The sequence below is a fragment of the Equus caballus genome, chromosome 1, assembly GCF_041296265.1.
Source record: "Equus caballus isolate H_3958 breed thoroughbred chromosome 1, TB-T2T, whole genome shotgun sequence".
In the NCBI taxonomy this organism is placed as follows: domain Eukaryota; kingdom Metazoa; phylum Chordata; class Mammalia; order Perissodactyla; family Equidae; genus Equus; species Equus caballus.
This window is the reverse complement of record NC_091684.1, coordinates 83,194,961-83,215,763: the sequence shown is the minus strand read 5'-3', so window position 1 is coordinate 83,215,763 and position 20,803 is coordinate 83,194,961. Positions and strand designations below refer to the sequence as shown.

At 37.3% G+C, this 20,803-nt stretch overlaps 1 protein-coding gene across 4 annotated transcripts in view; it reads right to left on the bottom strand.

Moving 5' to 3' along the window:
* The window catches only part of LOC100056282 (zinc finger protein 33B), a 33,310-nt gene extending 13,166 nt beyond the window's left edge, over positions 1–20,144 (bottom strand). The window contains exons 1-4 of one of the 4 annotated variants that reach the window (XM_023646827.2): positions 20,032–20,144; positions 17,415–17,473; positions 3,772–3,898; positions 3,422–3,517 (exon numbers count right to left, since the gene is read on the bottom strand). In XM_023646827.2, coding sequence (XP_023502595.1) covers positions 3,422–3,517; positions 3,772–3,898; positions 17,415–17,429 — 238 coding nt within the window. In that variant the 5' untranslated portion in view covers positions 17,430–17,473; positions 20,032–20,144. Of the gene's footprint in view, positions 1–3,421; positions 3,518–3,771; positions 3,899–17,414; positions 17,474–19,715 lie in introns of all 4 variants that reach the window. The other 3 variants (XM_023646812.2, XM_023646818.2, XM_023646819.2) reach the window with 3 other exon arrangements.
* Positions 20,145–20,803: the final 659 nt, after the last annotated feature.

Sequence of the window (20,803 nt, the reverse complement as noted above, 5' to 3'; positions counted from 1 at the left end):
TCTTTTTTAAAAAAAAAAAAACATCTTTTCAACTGGGTATAAAATTCTTAATCTGACTCCCTGAGGATTTTGTAGGAATTGCTCTGTTGATTTTTAGCAGCAAATTTTGCTATGGAAAAGACTGAAGCTAGTTGGACTTTTTCTTCTTTACTGGCTGTCAAAATGATCCTTTGTCTTTGAAATCTAGTAACTTTGAAATCTTTATTTTACTAGGCTACATTATGATGTTCACTATTTTAGCTCCATTACCCTGACTGAAGGTTTGCCCTCTTAAGTAGATTCAATTGTACTGGTTTTTCTCCCTCCAAAAAAGAGTTCTTGGAATATTTAAAATACTTGTCCTATTTCTTTGATTTCCTATTTTGGGGAATGAATTGTAAGTATGATATTTATATGGAATCTCTTTTATTCTTTTTTATGTAATCTTCAAGTTTTATTTATCTCAGTTTCTCCTTGCTCACTTTCCTCATTTATTTTTGAATTTCAGCAGTCCCTATTCTTCCTTGGGATTCTTCCACTTTGCCTTCTTTACTATGATTTTATTTCCTGTTACAATTCTTTTCTGAGTTTGACATCCCACAATTCATTTTCTACCATTGCCTTATTAACATCTTTCTTGTATCACAGAGGTAAACAATTCAATTAGTTCTCCTTTTTGAAATTCATGGTTTAACATTTGGTCACATTATTTATATACTTTATGACCACTTTGATCAGATGACAACTCAATCACCTACTATTTTTTTTCTGAATTTTTTCATTCCTTTTTTTCTTGAGAGTTTGTATGCATTTTGTGCTGGCATGAGCTAAGGGACAGCTCACTGCATGAGGTTTACCTGGGAGAGAGAATAGAGCCATGTCTTTACGCTAACAGGATAATTCCTCTTGAACAAGTGTTTTGCCCATGTACCAGACTCAGTTTATAGATCAACCCAGATCTGCCTTCCTATCTCACCAGAGTAGCTTCAGCAATGGCTTGTTCTGTTGGTAAACATGAAGCCAGGTCACTGGGGTTGGCACTGCTGCAGCTACCGACTGAGGAACACCAAGTATTGTGCTGAGTTCACAGAGACTACACATTGCCCCAGTGGCTGAACTGGACCCAAGGAGGCTCTGGCATCTCCAGCAGGTGCCAAGAGAGTCTGATGTAATTGAGAAATGAGAGGGAGTTAAAACTGTACAGAACAGCCTTATCTAATGGGAGAGACGAACAAGAAGACAGCAGATACATCATTTTCCCTTCCACCTTTCTGACAGGCTGTTCCGGAACGCAGTGGCTCACATGAAGACTCTGAAGATATCTCGCTAGACTGAGCAATCAGATATGCTTATTAGAGTGCTAACTAAGCTCTTTATAGCTAACTAAGTAATTGCCCCCTTGTACTTTCCCTTCCTCCTAACCAGCCTTACTCCCCCATGCCCTCATTTTTGTAGGTCTGCACATCCTGACCAATTGTTATCAAGTAAGATTTTGCTTCAGAGTCTGCATTCTAGGAATACCCACTAGGATAGCATGTAAGTTTATTTCTCTGTATATAGGCGTCCGTGAGGTTTTTTTCCCCAAATGGAAAGTCTCTTTTCTTGTACTGTCATAGAAACAGAGTGCTACTGAAAAATATGGCTTGCATATCTGTTTCCACACTTAACCCTAATATATCTGCTTTGCAAAACTCAAGTGTATCCAAGGAAGGTCCAGCTATCCTGTGCACAGCATCGCTGTTACTCTAAAGATTTAGCTTCCCACAGCTCAGACTACGTACTTTGTCCCTGAAAAGTACTTTGCCAGTTCCTTTGAGTATCAGAAATGCTCTTATTTTCTATCCATCTGCTGATACATACACTCCTGCTTGATTTTTTCAGTGATTTTGCAGCTTTTACACTTGTATTGATTTGGGATTTCAGATATCCTCTAGTGTCATAAAATGGAGTCTCTGTTGCTCATTTTCCTTAATGTTTCTGAATGATTTGCAGGCACAGAGAGAGAAAATGCTGACTTACACCTCCTCCTTCAAAGAAGTTCACTCTCCTTGAAACACTACCCTCACTTGACTCCAGGATACCGCATTCCCTGTCTCCCCCTCACCCCTAAATTGCTTCTTCTCTGCTCTTTGCTGAGTTTCCTCACTTTCACGACTTCTGAAAGATAGTGTCCTCAGGGAGCAACCTTAAGACCTCTCAAATCTGTCCCTTCCTTCCCCTAAGGAGAGGATATCTAATCCCTTAGCTTTAAATACTAAATTTAAAAACTTTAAATATACCATAAGCTGGTAATTTACATCTACATATACCAAATATAATTTATATATCTAATTTATAATTTTTATTTACCCAATAAATTACCTCCAACCTAGACTCTTTCCCTAACCACCTCTGCTTATACATCCAAATGCTTATTCACATGTAAACTTAGATATTTTATAGTCATCTGGAACTTGGTATGTGCAACTGAAACTCCTAATATCCCTGCAAAACTGTTACTCCCCAAAATTCCATCTTGGCAACTGGAACCTATTCATCCAATTGCTGGACAAGGTCTTTGCAGTCAGTCTTTACTCCTCTCTTTCTCTCACATCCTTTAACTAATTCAACAGCAAATCTTATAGGCCCCACTTTCAAAACAGGTCCAGAAGCCAATTGCTTTTAATCTTTGTCACCACTTCCACCCAAGGGTAAGCTACCATCACCTTCTCATAGATTGAAATACTGTCCTGACTGATGTTCCTGCCTTCATCCCTCTGCCCCCTATATTATTTTCTTTGCCCACCAGCCAGAGAAATCAATTTAAAAGATAAAACAGCACATGATGCTTATCAGGTAAAATTATACTAACTGCTTCTCATTTCACTCAGAATAAAATCAAAGTCCTTATCATGGCCCAATGGCCCTATATAATTTGAGCTCCCATTACCTCTATAATGCCAACTCTTACCACTCTTCACACACTCATTTCCCCCAATCCACACTGACACTTGTGAGTGCTCAAAAACATTAAATACATTCCTGCCTCGGTGGACTGACATTTCATGTTACTTCTGCCATCAAGACTCCCCATGATTCTCACCCTCATTTCAATCAAGTTGATATCATCAAAAAGGCCTTTCTGAAGCTCCTTTCAAATGTATAACACTGCATCATATTTAACCTTCTTTAATTTCCTTGCTATTTTATTGGCATATTATATGTGTGTATATGTGTTCTTGTTTCTTTTTTATCTTTCTCTCCTTATCAGAACATAAGTTCCATGAAGTCAAAGACAAAATGTAGTTCACTGATGTATTTCCAGCACCTAAAACTTTAGTGACACACAGTAGGTACTCAATATTTGCTGAATGGAAAATGAACATACGAGCAAACACTTGAGAATAAAAAGACTGCGCACCATGTCACCCAGTGTCCATCTGTTTAATACTCACTAACTCACCTGGGTGGCTCTGGCTTGAGGACTCTTCCTCTAATATCCAGAGCTGTTCTCCCCGTTCCAACTTGAAGATCACTTCCGGTTTAGGGATGCAATATCCTGTAAATGGGAAATGACATGAATTAGGCTAGGCTCATGGACCTCAGGGCCTCTGAAGAAGACAGAAAATGAAGCTTCAGGGGCCAATTTCAATCTTGAAAAAGAAAACATTCTTCATGGAGTCTCAACAGTCCTTCTGCTTAACACCCTGAATCTCAAACTTAAATATCATTAAATTCAACAAAGTTCCCACAGTTTTCAGCAACCAAGAAAGGATGTGCACACTAGGAGTCTACATGGAAAACAGTCCCTACCCACTGAGACGAGGTGGCTGTAGTTCTCCAGCATCACGTCCCTGTACAGGGTCCTCTGAGCAGGGTCCAGGTGCTGCCACTCCTCCTGGGTGAAGCCCACAGTCACATCCTCAATTGATAAGGATCCCTGAAACAGCATATTTACGTTCCAATTTAAGTAATCAGAACTGGAAGACATGAAAAAGCTGTATGAGAACTGTTATGATGCTCACTATTTAGAGGTACCAGAAACTGTGTTTTTGGGATGTTGACTTTTATACTATACTTGCTTAGAGAAGAAGAAATCATAAAAGATATTCCCCACCACTGTAATAAGTTATCAGTATCCCACTATGTGCCTATGTGCCATAAAGAACTCTCCTACTTTGGGAGAATTTGAAGACAAATAAAACAATGTTACCGTTCTTAAGGAGCATTAGTTTGATAAACAGACACAAATAAGCATACAACACAATAAGATATTACTATTGCGAAAAGATGTGCAAAGGTGACTGAGGTTACAAAGGGGCAAAAAGTTCTATTCCTGCTATTTGGGTGGTTTTGTTCACTGAAGAGGTAAAGCTTTGAGTTGTTAAACAATAACAGAGTAACATTCATGAACCTGGGGCAACAGTATAACCACAGACACATCTCAAATATGTAGTTAAAGGAAAAGCAATCAGCACATAGGAGGGTACTTTATGGGACTATGACAAGATAAAGAGCTAAAGAGGTATTCAGGCAATAAGTTACTGAATAATTTTGGACACAACTCCTATAGAATATGGGTGTCCAAAATATTCAGTTACTCTTCCATCTGGGAAAAGTTTTTATTTATAAATTGTAAACTTATATTGTCAATTTATATATTAAATTTCATTCTTATGTTTTTAGATTAAAATAAATGTAAGTAGGCATCTGAACATTTTCTTCTCAAATGCGAATGGACTATCTTACAGCTCCTACATTACATATCCCTCACTTAGGAGATGACTACTGTGGATAATCATGAGCCAACAGACATAAGCAGAGACAGAGAAGAAGTATCATTCCCAGGTTATCAAAACAAATAGCTTGTAAATACTCATGGCATATACTGAGAATTGCAAAAGAAGAAGTCAAATATTAGGTAAAAAAAACTGGTCAATTGGAAATAATAGGTCAAATAGAGTAAAAATGAACTAGTGCAATAAAGCAAGAAAATGATATAAAAATTATAAAGATTAGAAAAGAATAAATAAAGCTGTTATTTGAAGATGTCATAACTCTTTATGAAGAAACTGCAGAGACATCTACAGACTAATTACTAGAACTAAGAAGTGAGCCTAGCAAGTTTTTGGATGCAAGGTCAATATATAAAAATCAACAGGATTTCTGGATACCATCAACTAATTGATAGTTTTAAAGTACCACTTACAGTAATATCAAAAACATGAAATACTTAAGTCTAACAAAACATTGTCCAAGACTATTACACAGAAATTATAAAGGATTATTGACAAAAACAAACAAATGAAGGGATATACTATATTCATGGATTGGACAACTCAATATTATAAAAATCTCAATTCTCCCCAAATGCGTTTATAAAGTCAAGACAATCCTTATCAAAAACTTAGCAGACGTTTTTGTAGAAACTGACAAGTTGATTCTCAAACTTATATAGAAATTCAAAAGTTCAAGAATAGACAAAGCAATCTTGGAGAAGAAAAATTAACTGGGTAAATTCACACTAATTATGGTAGGCAGAATTCTAAAATGACCTCCAATGACCCACACCCTTATATAATCTCCTCCTTTCTAGTATGGGAGAGACTTGTGTTCCTGTGATTATGTTACATTCTAAGGCAAAACAAATTTTGCAAGTATAATTAAGATCTCTTAATCAGCTGGCTTTGAGTCAATTAAAAGGGAGATTGCCTTGGGTGGGCCCAACCTAATTAGGTGAGTTTTTTTAAAGAACGTAAAATATCAGAGATGCTTCTACTGGCCTCAAAGAAGCAGCAAACTACTGTGGGTTCTACAGCTACATAGAAATGAATTCTGTGACATGTATGGAAGGGACCACAAGCCTCAGATAAGGAGTCCCTGGTGACACCCTGATAGCAGACTTATGCCTAAGGAGAGGACCTTGCTAACCTAGTCCCAGAATCCTAACCCACAGAAACTATGAGATAATAAATTTCTGTTGTTTTAGACTGCAAAGTTTGTGGTAACTTATTATGAAGTAGTAGAAAACTGACATACTAGTGGATATAAAGATTTATATAAAGTTAAGAGTAATAAGAGAAGTTGGTATTGGTGAAAGAATAAACCGAAAGACCAATGGAACCAAATTTATAGTCTAGAAACAGACTCACAAATATGGACACCTAGTTTATAAAAAAAAGTGTCACAGTAGAACAATGAGAAAAGGACTGTCTTTTCAATAAACCATGAAGGATTAAATGGTTATCCATATGGAAAAAAACAAACGACTTCAATCTCACATAATATGTGAAAATTAATTCCATATGGATTTTAGATTGAAATGTGATCAGTAAAACAAGAGAACTTTTAGGTAATAACACAGAAAACTATCTTCATGACCTTTAGACAAGCAAAGATCTTTTAAGCAATACACCAAAAATACTAACCATTAAGGAGAAGATTGAAATACAGTGGACCACATTAACATTAAGAACTTCTATTAATCAAAGGGAAACCATAAATTAAAAAAAAAAAGTAAATCAGACAGTAGGAAATTTGGCAACACACTGAACTGATAAAGGGATTATTCCAGAATATATAAAATACTCCTAAAATAAATAACAACAAGACAACCTAATAGAAAAACGAGAAAAGGACTTGAACAGTCACTTCACAAAAGAAGACATTCACATGACCAATAAACATGCCAAAACGTGCTCAACCTAAATAGCCAACCACTGGATGAAAGGTTACTGGGAAAGAGGACATTCATATAGTCTCAAAGTTTCACCTGACAAACTATTAGTTTACTAAAGGGTGGAAAGAACATCTACTTTTCAGATGGAGATGTTTGATGGCATTACCAATAATGGTACAATCTGACCTTATAAGAAGCATGTAATAAATGGAAATAATAAAAATATATAATCTGAATCTAATCATGAGGAAAAACATATAAGTCAAATACAGATGTGAGGAGCATTCTACAACAGTGCTTCTCAACATGGTTGCACTGCCTGGGTGTCACCCCTGGGTTTCTGACTTAACTGATATGGAGTATAGCCTGGGTATAGGAATATTTAAAGAGCTCCAGATGATTCTAAAGCATAGTTAAGTTCAAGAATAACTACTCAACAGGACATGTGACCAGGACTTTTTAAAAACATCCATATTATGAAAGAATACAAAGGCATGATCTTTGATTGAATCTTGAACCCAATAAAGTCATAAAGAACACTTTGGGAACGAATGGGGATATCACAGATAAAGAGAGAGAGAATATGTGGTTAAAAGGCTTATAACAGTTAAATCTAGGTGAATGAGCATTTTTTAATTTTTTTAACTATAAATACTTAGGCATGAAGTTGTAACAAGAAATAAACAAAATCTACATAAAGAAAACTATCAAATCACTCCTTAAAAAAATTATATTTGAAGAAACTCAAAGCTAGCCCATGTTCTCAGACAGGAAATCTTAGCATCAAAAAGATTTCAGTTCATAATGTTACTAGAGCAATTTAATACAGTCTCAAAAAAATACCATCAAGCTTTTAACCCAGAGAAACACAAGCTGAGTAGATATTTTAACTGGAAGAATAAGCAAGGAAAGCCAAGAAAAACGTGAAAAAGGAGCAATGAGAGATAACCTATCAGATATAAACATATTACAAAGCTCCCATAATTAAAATAATGTGGTACAGGCAGATAAATAGAAAGAGATATCAAAGGAAAGAAGCTCAAATGCACCTGGAATTTAGTAATGATACAGACAGTGTCATAAAGTAGGAAAAAGAATTTTCATTAAGAAATGGTAGGGTAACTGAACAGATAGGTTAAAAAGGATAAAATAAGATACATTCTCATCTACACATCAGGAAAACTCCAAATGGATTAATCAATGTTAAATGTAAAAAAGAGATCCTACAAAATTAGAAAAAAAGTTGGGTGAATTCCCCTATAATTAAAAATGAATAAAACTTCCCTAACCATGACTAAAACTCTAGATTCAATAAAAGAAAATATCAATAAATTTGACTACATAAAATTAGAAATTAAAAAAGTAAAACCCTCTGCATAATTAAATAAATAAACAAAACTAAACCAAAAAAGACAACCTAGGAATAAGTATTTGCAACTTACATGACAAAGAAGGGTTAATATCCCTATATAAACAGTTCCTAAAAATATAGAAGGGGAAAACCCAACAACCTGATAGAAGTATGACTAAGAATCATAAACAGAAAATTCACAGAACAGAAAAGCAAACACCACCAAAACTTAGGAAATCAAGCTCATTCTTTAAAATAAAAAGAAAAATGTAAATAAAAATTACAGCAAACCATTTCACTCCTAGGGGACCGGCAGAAATCCAAAAGAATAACAATACAAATACTTAAGTTTAATTTGCTATAGGCATAAAAACACCCTCATATCTTGTGGTTGAGAAGACAAAATGATCAACTACAATGGCAATATTTAGCTAAATTACCTATGCATTTACCACTTGATCCAGAAATCCCACTTCTGGGAATCAACCACAAGGACATACTGGCCAAAAAAGCAAAGATGTAGGCACAAGGCTACCTCACCACTTATATTTGCAAAAGTCTAGAAATGACCCAAATGTTGATTAATAAAGAACTGGTTGAATCTATTATGTTGTACTCACACAATGGACTGCTAAACAACTGAAAAAAGAACTAAGGAATATCTCTACATAGTGCCACAGAATGAACTCCATAATGTATCATTATGTAACAAAATGAAGTTTGAGAAAATCAAGTATAACATGCTAGTTTTTATATAAAAAAGGGACAAAGAAAGATCTACAGATGGATCTGCTTATATTAAAAATAACAATACAGGGACTGGCCCAGTGGTGTAGTGGTTAAGTTCACCTACTCTGCTTCAGTAGCCCAGGGTTCGCAGGTTTGGATCCCGAACATGGACCTACAGAATTGCTCATCAAGCCATGCTGTGGCAGCATCCCACAGACAAAATAGAGGAAGAGTAGGACAGATGTTAGCTCAGGGCCAATCTTCCTCAACAACAACAAAAATAAATAAATAACAATACAAAATGAATGGTCACCAGCATAGGGTGAGGGAAGAAACAAGAAACAGGATGGAGGGGACAGGGATAGAAGTTAGACCTATCTCTGAATATATCTTGCTATAATTTATAGTTCATCTTTGGAAATACAAATGTTTTTTATGATTATAAAAAATAATTTTCAGAATGAAAACAAAACCCAAAAAATAAATAGCAAATGAAATAAATGAAATCTAATTGTGTCACAATTTAATGTCATACCACTTAGGATTATCTGTGCTAAATTTAAAACAGGAATGCGACTGTACATCATAATGGAAATATACCCTAAGGACAAAAGAACTGCAAAAAAAAAAACCCCCACACACAAAAATAATCCTGAAATAAAAAGCAAAGACTATGAAAAAAAGATCCATAAATCTGACCACATAAATATGTAAAACTTTCATACAACCAAGGATACCATAAAGTTAAAAGATAAGACAGACCTGGAGAAGATATCTGCCACAAATATAACAAAGGATTACTACATAAAACTCATGAAGGATATCTGTAAATTAGTAAGAAATACAGAACAAAATCAACAGGAAAATATGTACAAATATATAAACAAACATTTCACAGAAGAAAACCAAAAGGCCCAATTTTACTCATAATCAAAATGCAAATCAAAGACAAATCAAAACAATGAGGTTTTCATCATCCACCAGATTGGCCATAATTTTTAAATGACAGTACCGATTGCTAGCAAGGAGGTAAAGAAAGATGTATTATCATATAACAGCTGGTGAGAGTGGTACGGTCACTTAAGAGACCACTTCGGCAGTACTAAATAACATCAGAAGTTCTTACTTTTTATGATCCAACAATTTAATCATGTGTATATGCTCTGGAGAACTGCTTACTCTTATACAGAGAGAGAAAATGTTAAGACATGTTCACTGAAGTTTATACATAAGAATGAAAAATGGAAATGACATAAATGTCTTCCAGTGAAGAAATGGACAAATAAAATGTGATATGGTCTCATTATATTATATTATACCATATACGCCATATACGTATTAGACAGCATTAAAAAGAATAAAATATTAGTCAATTTGGATAGATCTAAATTTAGTGCAACATTAAATTTAAAAAAAGAGCTGTAATAACATATGTATCAAATGAGATGGTCTACATAATTCTAAAAAGCAAATAAAACAAAAATACATACTCTTCCATGATACATATATACATTTCTGTCCACTTACACAAACAGAAGGAGAAGTCAATGTATAGACACAAATAGAACAGAACAGTGAGTCGAGGATGAAAGCCCAGGTGTGGTGGGCTGAACAATGGCCCTGAAGATGTCCATGACCTAATCCCCGGAACCTGTGAATATTACTGCATATGGCAAAGGGACTCTGCAGATGTGATTAAGAACCCTAAAAAGAGGAGATTATCCTGGATTATCCAGGTGGACCCTAAACATAATCATAAACATCCTATAAGGAAGAGGCAGAGAGAGATCCTACTACAGAAGGAAGAGGAGATGGCACTGTAAAGACAGAGGCAGAGACTGAAGTGACGCACTTTGAAAATGGAGGAAGGTGGTACAACAGCTGAAAAATGTAAGGAAATAGAATCGTCCCTCAGAATCTCCAGAAGGTACCAGTCCCGCCACCACCTGGATTTTAGCCCCAGAAGACTAATTTCAGACTTCTGACTTCCAGATCCATAAGAGGATAAATTTGTGTTGGTTTAAGCCACTAAATTTGTGTTAATTTATTAGCTATAACAGGAAACTAATATACAGGGAATACATTATTTACCAAGAGTCAAAAAGACTCCATGAAGAAGACATCACTAGAAGGGTAGGAAGGGGGCTGCGTGAAGTGACAGGGGCCACCCGTCCAGGCTTTGCAGAAGAGCACAGGCTTCAAATGCTCAAATGCTGCAGAAAGGTCCAGTAACTCAAAAACTGCAAAATATCATTGGTAACAGACCTCGGTCAGGGAAAACGGCAGAGTAGGGAAGTACGAGGGCCCCACTCCTCCACAGAAACACAAAAGAACTGGCAAAAACTATCAGAATCAATTTCATCAGAACTCCGGAAAACAAAGGTTTACAACAACCAAGCAAATGATTAATTAAAACAAATGCAACTGAAACCTGGTAGGAGAGATGTGTGCTGTTTTAACTCACCCTTGCTTCCTGTCACCCTCAAGCTGTATTAGTTAGCTATGGCTGCCATAACAAAGTACATAGATTGAGTGGTTTAAACAACATAAATTTGTTATCTTGCAAATCTGGAGGCTAGAAGTCCAAGATTGAGGTGTCAGCAGGGTTTGTTCCTTCTGAGGGCTGTGAGAGAAGAATCTGTTCGAGGCCTTTCTCTTTGGCTTGCAGACGGCTATCTTCTCCCTGTGTCTTCACATCATCTTCCCTCTGTAAGTAACTGTGTTCAAATTTTCCTTTTATAAGGACACTAATCATACGGGATTAGGGCCCACTCTAATGACTTCAGGAGACACAATTAAACTCATTTCACTGGCTCAGCAGCAGTCTTGAGGATGGAATCCTATATTCTTGGTGTGGATTCCTGGTGCCAGAGAGAGCAGACTGGAGCTGGTTGTCAAAGAGTTGGGATTGCCTGTTTTGACCTGTCTGGTGAAGACCTGAAAGACTAACACAGAATGCTCAGAACTCTCTCATACAGGAAAAATGACTACATGGAGAGCATCTATTGAAAACATGCAAAGACAAATGAACCAGTTGCTGCCACTGGTGCAAAGGATATAAGTTGGAGCAAACAACAGATATGCCACAAAAACGTCTGTGGAAGAAAAGCTGGGGAGTGAAATGCTTTGGGGCTTTGAAAAGTTTCCATATATTCCTGGAAATCTAGACAACACACACATATCCAGGACAAGGTACATGTTCAAAAAAATGCAAAAAGATCCTAAGCTCTCACTTCTGGAGGACCAAGTTCTGCACCAGCAGGACATGAGGGTGAGGAAAGACTTGTAAACAGTGTGGTGTTGAAGGTATGCTCTAATTCACCCAGACCCAACAGCAAGTAGTGGGAGACTTTTGGCTTTGTTGGCTCTGGGTTTAAGGAAATCTCTGGTAAATCACTAATTGACACCAGGCAAATGGAATAGAGACTTAGGTAATGACATGCGACAAAGAATACAGTCTTCACAAAAATATTTTAGAAATTCACTAAACAACAACAAAAACTTCACCTCACACAATAGTAACAACTCTAAGGGAGAGTGGGGGAAGATCCAATTTCTGAGTTACCGCATTATAATATTAAAAATGTCCAGTTTTCACCAAAAAATTACAAGGAACTTAAATGAGAAAGTACAGCACATTCATAAGAAAGAAAAAAATTAATACTTTCTCTGGGGAGGCCTAGACTTTGGACTTACGAGACAAAGATTAGAAATCAACTGTCTTAGACAAGCTTAAAGAGGTAAAAGACAACATGGACAAAAAACCAGAAGAGTGAAGTTCCACCAAAGAGAATATCAACAAAGACACACGAAGTATAAAAAGGAACCAAATAGAAATCCTGACGTTGAAAAGTACAATAACTGAAATAAAAAATTCACTAAAGAGTTCAACAGCAGATGTGGACAGAAAAAAAAAATCAGCAAACTAGAAGATAGGTAAATTGAAATTATATAGTTTGAGAAGCAGAAAGAAAAAAGAATGAAGAAAGACAAACAGAGCCTAAGAGACCTGTGGGACACCACCAAGCGTATCAACATTTGCATACTTGGAGTCCCAGAAGTAGGGGAAGGGGCTGAAAGAACATTTGAAAAATAATGGCTGAAAACCTCCCAAATTCGATGAAAGACATGAATCTACACATCAAAGAAGCTCAAGAAACTTCACAGGATAAACACAAAGAGATCCACACTGAGACACAGTATAATCAACAAAGATAAAAACAAAAAGAGAATCTTGAAAGAAGAGAGAAGTGATTCATCATGTGGAGGAGATCCTCAAAAAGATTAATAGCCAATTTCTCATTGGAAACCATGGAGGAAAAGAGGCAGTGGGATGACATATTAAAGTGCTAAAAGAAAAAACTTGCAGTGAAGAATTCTATATTTAGAAAAACTCTTCTTCAAAATAAAGAAATTAAACCATTCTCAGATAAACAAAAGCTGAGGGAGTTCCTTGCCAACAGATCTGTCCTAATAGAAATGCTAAAAGGAGTCTTCAGGCTAAAATGAATGGAAAACAACCCAAAGCCATTAGTAGAAATAAAGAGCACTGTTAAAGCAAACCATAAAGGTAAATATAAAAGCCAGTATTATTATATTTTTGATTAATAAGTCCTCTTTTCTTCCTACCTGACTTGAAAGACATAAGCATAAAACAATGATGACAAATCTATGTTAAATGGGCACACATATTCCTAGGTCTTCTCTAACAAATTCCCACAAGCTGGTGGTTTATAAAGAGAAATTTATTCTCTCACAGTTCTGGAGGCTAGAAGTCTGAAAGCAAGGTGTCACCAAGACCATGCCCCCTCTGGGACTCTGGATAGAAGCTTTCCTTGCCTCCTCCTAGCTTCGGATGGTGGCCAGCAATACCTGGCACTCCTTGGCTTGCAGGTGCATTACTCCAATCTCTGCTTCTGTCATCACATGGTGTTTTCCCTGTTTGTCTCTATCTTTTTGACATTGTAATATGGTAAGAAAGATATATTTTGGTCTTTGTCTCTGGCAGGAGAAAGGAAATAATAAAGATTAGAACAGAGATAAATGAATAGAATAGAAAAATAGAATTAACAAAATGAAAAGTTGTTTCTATGAAAAAAAAAAACCCAACAAAATTAATGAACCTTTAGCTAGATTGACCAAAAAAAGGAGACAAGACTCAAAATATTAAAATCAAAAATGAAGTGGAGATGTTACTACCGACCTAATAGAAATAAAATGGGTTATAGGAGAATACTACACACAATTATATGGTGAAAATTTAGATGAAATGAATAAACTCCTAGAAACACACAAGTTACCCACTGACTCTGGAAGAAATACAAAATGTGACTAGTAAGCAAAGAGATAATCTTTTCAGGATAAAATCACTCAGTAAACTAGGAATAGAAGGGAACACCACCACATGATAAAAAGCATTTAAGAAAAACCCACAGCTAACATATTTAATGGTAAAAGACTGAAAGCTTTCCCACTAAGATCAGGAACAAGACAAGAATACCCACTCGGGCCACTTCTATTCAAAACTCTAAAAGAAGACCTTGCCAGAGCAAATAGATAAGAAAAAGAAATAAAGGCATCCATATTAGAAAGGGTGAAGTAAACTATCTCTATTTGTAGATGACATGATCTCATAAACAGAAAATCCTAAAGAATCCACAAAAACCTATTAGAGCTAATAAACAAATTCAATAAAATTGTAGAACACAAGATTAACACACAAAAATCAGTTACTTTTCTATACACTAATAACGAACAATTTAAAGTAAATAAAGAAAACAATTCTATTTCCAGTAGCGTCAAAAAGAATAAAATACTTAGGAATAGAGTTAACCAAGGAGGTCAAAGACTTGTACATTGAAAACTACAAAACTTTGCTGAAAGAAATTAAAGATCTAAATAAATGGAAAGACATTCCTTGTTCATAGAATGTAATACTTAATATAGTTAAGACTGCAACACCCCCTATGTTTACAGATGCGATGGAAAAGTCAATAGCCTTTTTTCCAGAAATGGACATGATCTTCAAATTCACATGGAATTGCAAGAAACTTCAAACCACCAAAACAATCTTGACAAAGAACAACCAATTGAAGGACTCATATGTCCTGACTTTGAAAGTTGCTACAAAGCAAAAGCATCAAAAAAGTATGGGACTGGCATAAAGATAGATAGATCAACCGACCAGAAAAGAAAGTTCAGAAATTTCCATGCATCTATGGTCAACTGATTTTCAACAAGGGTGCCAAAACCATTCATTGGGAGAAAAAATAGTCTCTTCAACAAATGGTGTTGGGACAACTGGATATCCACACGCAAACGAATGAAACTGGACCCATTCCTCACATTATACACAAAAATTAACTCAAATAGATCAAAGACCTAAATATAAGAGCTAAAACTATAACACTCTTACAAGAAAATATAGGAGTAAATCTTCATGATCTTAGATTTCACGATGAATTCTTAGCTATGACATCAAAAGCACATGCAACAAAACAAAAATAGATAAACCAGACTTCATCAAAACTAAAACCTTTTTCAAATCAAAGAATATACTATCGAGAGAATAAAAACTCAACTTACAGAATGGGAGGAAATATTTGAAAATCATATATCTGACAAAAGTCTAGTAACTGAAATACTCTTACAATACACAACCCAATTAAAAATGGACAAAGGACGTGAATAGACATGTCTGCAAAGGAAATAAAGAACTGCCCAGTAAGCACATGAAAAGGTGCTCATTAGTCATTAGGGAAGAGCAAATCAAAACCACAATGAGATACTACTTTATATGCATTACGATAGCTATAAGTAAAAAAAAAGACAATAACAAGTGTTGTTGAAGATGAGGAGATACTGGAACTCTCATACATTGCTGGTGGATGTGTAAAATTATGCAGCCATTGTGAAAAAGAGTTTGGTGGTTCCTCAATAAGTAAAGAATATAATTAACATATGACCCAGCATTTCTACTTCAAGGTAAATACCCAGAAGGATTCAAAGCAGATGTTCAAACAAAAACTTATACATGAATGTTGACAACAGGACTATTGACAACAGCCGTATGGAGGAAACAACCCAAATGTCCATCAACTAACAAAGAGATAAACAAAATATGGTACATCCATATAATGGAATATTATTCTGCTATAAAAAGAAAATGAAATCTTGGTGAAAGGGTACAAACTTTCAACTATAAAATGAATAAGGTCTGAGGATCTAATGTATAACATGCTGACTATAGTTGGTAACACTTGTATTGTATAATTGAAATATGCTAAAACACAATTTAAATATTCTTACCAAAAAAAGATAAATATGTAAGGTTATGGATCTGTTAATTAATTAGATGGCTAAAAGGGAGAAATCCTTTTATAATGTAAACATATATCAAATCATCATGATGGACACTTTAAATATCTTACAATTTAGTCAATTATAACTTAATAAGACTAAGAAAAAAGGAACGAAGTCTGATAAGACGCTACAGTATGGATGAACCTTGAAACATACTAAGTGCAAGAAGATGGAGAAAAACACACTGTATGATTACATTTATATAAAATATCCAAAAGAGGCCAGTCCAGTCCACAGAGATGGAGAGTAGATTAGTGGTTACCAGAGAGGTTAAGGGGGAATGGAGAATGACTTAAAAGGGTATTAGGTTTTCTTTTGGGATGATGAAAATGTTCTGGAACTAGATAGTGATGATGGTTGCACAACACTTTGAAGGTGCTAAATGCCACTGAATTGTACACTTTAAAATGATTCACTTTTTATGTGTATTTAACCACAATAAACATATATCATCGGTGACTTTTACAAACCAAATTCCAGCAAATGGTGAAGAAGAATTCATTTTGCGTGAAGCAGACTGAAATTTCATTAAGTACAGAAACATGTGCCAGAAAATCATGTCTTAACTGAACATTCTACCTACTGAGCAAAACTAAGAATTTTGGAAAGCTATTTTAAGGACATGCATTCAATTTATTCTCTAGATATTCTAGGTTTTATCCAGGAAAACAAACAAAACAAGACCATCAGAAAGTTGTCTACATGGGCTTCAGTAATATGGTCACTGAAAAACCTCATTAACCGAGTTCTGCTTGGTACCCTGTCTTTTGCTTCCACTGAAGAATAACTATAGTCATTTATTTCATGGTTGCCACCAGAAGGTTATTCATCATTTACATGAAAAAACACAAAAGGTTTTGTTTTAGCTTTCAGTGCCAGAAAGTCTTTAGGTTCCAAAAGGAAATCAGGTAGCTTTATTAATAATATCATCAATGAAAGCCATGTACCATACAGTCTTTTCTTTGGCCATGGCTACCAGAACAGTCAGAAATATACGCAACTCAAATTTGCTAACTGCCTAACTTCACACGATCTGTATTTATGTGCCTTGCCAACTCTGTCCTAGTGATCCGCTCTTCCAATGATACTGGCCTGTAGACCTCAACATCAGCATTACCTGCAATCTTGTCCAAAATGGAAATTCTCAGGCCCCATTCTGAAAGTTTTAACAACTTTCCAGGTGAGTTTAATACACACTAAGGTTTGAGAACCACCGTGCTATCCTGTTTCCCTCAGGTTCACTTTATCTATTTCTACTTTAACATTTCAAGTATAGGAGTCATTAACCTCAAAAATCCATTGTAAAAAAAGGGTAGAATGACTTTGACAACTCACATTGGATTTCTTCATATTTTGCTGGTCTTGGAAAAAGGCAGAAATTTCTGAAGGTACAGCTGGGATAGAAAAAAAGGAATGAAATCATTAGAGATACAGATTGCCTTGCAACCCCTGGATTTGCCTATTTAAAAAATTGCAGGGGCCGACCCCGTGGCCGAGCGGTTAAGTTCGCACACTCCACTTCAGCGTCCCAGGGTTTTGCTGGTTTGGATCCTGGGCACGGACATGATGCCGCTCATCAAGCCATGCTGAGGCAGTGTCTCACATGCCACAACTAGAAGGACCTACAACTAAAAATATACAACTATGCACTGGGGGCCTTTGGGGAGAAAAAGTGAAAATAAAATTTAAAAAAAAACAAAAACAAAACCCTGCAAACATCACCTGGGTAAAATATCTCTCTGTGGGAGAATATCCTTTTCAACCTTGGGAAGGGCAGGAAGGGACATATGAAGAAGTACTCGCATGTGCATGTGTGACTGTGATATGGTCAAGCAGAGCTTGGGCGTGTAACTTTTCATTGGGTGAATGTAATTATTTTCTCTTGATTTGTTAAACAATGTACATACCCCTTCATTTTATTTCAAAGAAAAAAAGCATTATGAGAAAACTGCTTAAACAAACTGTAACACACTAAGTGAAGGAACACCTAAGTCTTCATCAAAAGTCACACTGTACATGTATATTTCCTTGTTTCCTCCTTGAGGTAGAGAACTTACCCAAAGCTATGAAAAAAGGGATGGAGGCACTTTAACGTAAAGTTTTTAAATTGTTGTTCTAAAGCGTTGGCAGTTTCTCTAAAGGCTGCCTTTTAGGAAATGTGTTTTAACAGTGATGATGTGGTCAGCACTGGCCTGGGTTTCAGGAGGCTGAACATCTATTCTGGGCTCTGCCAGGGAATTAACACAAAGCCAGGGAAACTCACTTATACTCTCAGGACCTATTTTTCCCAACTTTCTGCAAGACAAATAGAAAACTATTCTTGTACTGCTGTGTATAAGGAAATCACCAGCATATCTTTAGATGCCAAATTCATTGTGTGAGAAGAGCTCAGAATCTGGGAAGAGTGAAAAATAAAGAGTGGGGGTTGAATTGGGATCGGTGAGAGAGAATTTATTCAGATCTAGTTTTAAAGGTCCTTTCTCCATACCACGTCCTCAAAACTCCTGCAATACACAGGAAGTTATATTTCCTGTGTAGCCTAACCTTTCTTCATTCATCTCAGCCCAGTTCCCCTCTCTTCTCAAACCTGGTCCAGACTTTCCTCCATTAGGCAACCTGTGATGGCTTCTGAATATGGCCACATTATTCAAATCTCACTCATTCTGAGCAGGCTGTGCAAACCCAAGATCTGCTCCTTTCTGGGAACTAGGGCCTCTGCTCAGAATCTTGCTCAAATGGTGGAGTGGTTCTCTCCCAAGTGAGATTCTGTTCCTAGAAACACCTCATCCTTACTTCACAAGAGGTGCTTTATTTCAAGGTAGATGTGAAATGCACCTAAGGGACAAATTCACTTTAATCGGATCCTTCATCCAGGCGCACAGTTCAATTCTGAGTATTCCTTATCCCATAAAATCCCAAGTCGGACCTTCAATAAAATCAAATCAAGGCTGCTCAGAACACAACGCTAGGCTGTTACAGAACTAACTCAGAAACAATTATACTGTCTTGTCCCAAGGACTGTGAAGACAGCCTGAAATCCCAGAAACAGAACTGCTCCAAGGTAAGATTCAACAGCTCAAATTATTTCTTCACAGGTCAAATTATTTCTGCCAGGTGCTGTGGAGGATGCAACGCTGGCTTTGATACCCAAGACAGCACATCAGAAAGACCATGACATTTCAAGAAACTTCTGAGTTTGTCTTCTAGCTTGTTTATCTGGTAGTTTTGTGACTTTGGGTATAAAACTGTCCTCTCAGTCTGTTTTCTCATTTTTTTACAGAGGGGAGAGTTATACTGACCTGAGTGATGAGCATAAACTAATGAGTAAGAAGAATGAAGTATTTCTATTAACAACAGTAGCTAATATTTCCTGCCAGGCACTGTGCTACACTATTTAATTCTCTGAAAAACTCCAGGAGCACGCCTTGTAAATATATTCGGTTACACAGACAAGGAAATCAAGTCTCACGTAGGTTAACCATCTTTCCCAGCAATTCTCTTACACCCACTTCTGCCCATCGCCAAACCCCTCCTCAACCCCGCCCGCTCCCGCTCCCGCTCCCCGCCCCCCGCCCCCCGCCCCCCCCCCCCCCCCCCGGGCTGAGCGCACCCATCGCGCATGCGCAAGTGCCCCACCCTCGCGGCCGCACAGAACACGCAGCCCGCGTCGTGGACGGTTCAGACCCACGCGACCGCTGCAGCCTTCCCGGGGTACCGCGTCGCCACGTCCAATGCCGGCCCCTTCCTCTGACAGGCTCTCCCCCGTCCCACTGTCCCTTTTCCGGGCCGAGACCGCCTCCACCCGCCCTTTCGGGTTCTTGCACCGCGGGTCCCGCACTGGTCCGCGAGGCTCCTCCTCACCGCCGGGCATCGCTGCCCCCCGCCACGCAGGGTCCCCCTCGGCTCTCGCCCAACCCTCCGGCCTCGCCTGCCGCTAGCACTCGGGCCGCACCAGCTCCCTGAGCATCGCGCAGTCCTGCAGGCTCCGAGACGGCTCTCACACTAGGCCCAGGAATCTTCCCAGGGGCAGCGCCTACGCGGTATTGCACATGCGCAAAAGGGGCCGCAGGAAACTCCCCGCCCTCTCCCGCTGCCCTTGGCCACGCGCGGCGAGCTCGCGGACTGCCCCGCTCCGTTTCTCGTAGACCTGCTTGCCCAGGGCCTTAGAGAATTTCGGAAACGTTACTGTTGCTTTAGCATTCGGAGACTGTGGCCCAGGGTTATCACTTTTGCTGAATGCAGCCCTGAATTTTTGCACTACCTCAGAGAAATAGCTTCTCAACCAGTGTGCCTTCGAACGCCACGCTACTCAAGGAAAGAAAGATGTAAATCCGTGTTGTTTATAAATAGCAAGGTTACTTTAAATACTGGGAAATCAAATGAATTAAATACTAGGAAATACTAGCAAGAAAATAAGAACAGTACTGTTTAAAAGTAAACAACAGCATTTTTCTCAGCAGTGAAGAAGGTAAACAAGTTCCTTCAAATATCAAATAAAAATAAATCCAGACTTAGGTAAGCAGAAACATTTCAAAAAGACTATTGCAAGAGGAAGAACCCTCCAATTTCAGCATCTCAAAGCATCTCAAAATCAAATAGAAAAAGACTTTTCTTTTGTAGGGAGGAAGAAGAAGGATTAGCAAGAACTTTTGAGAAGAAATTGGGCAAGTGAGTGGGGAAGGTGAGTGAACAGCATGATGGAGTAGTCTGACATGAAATATGTC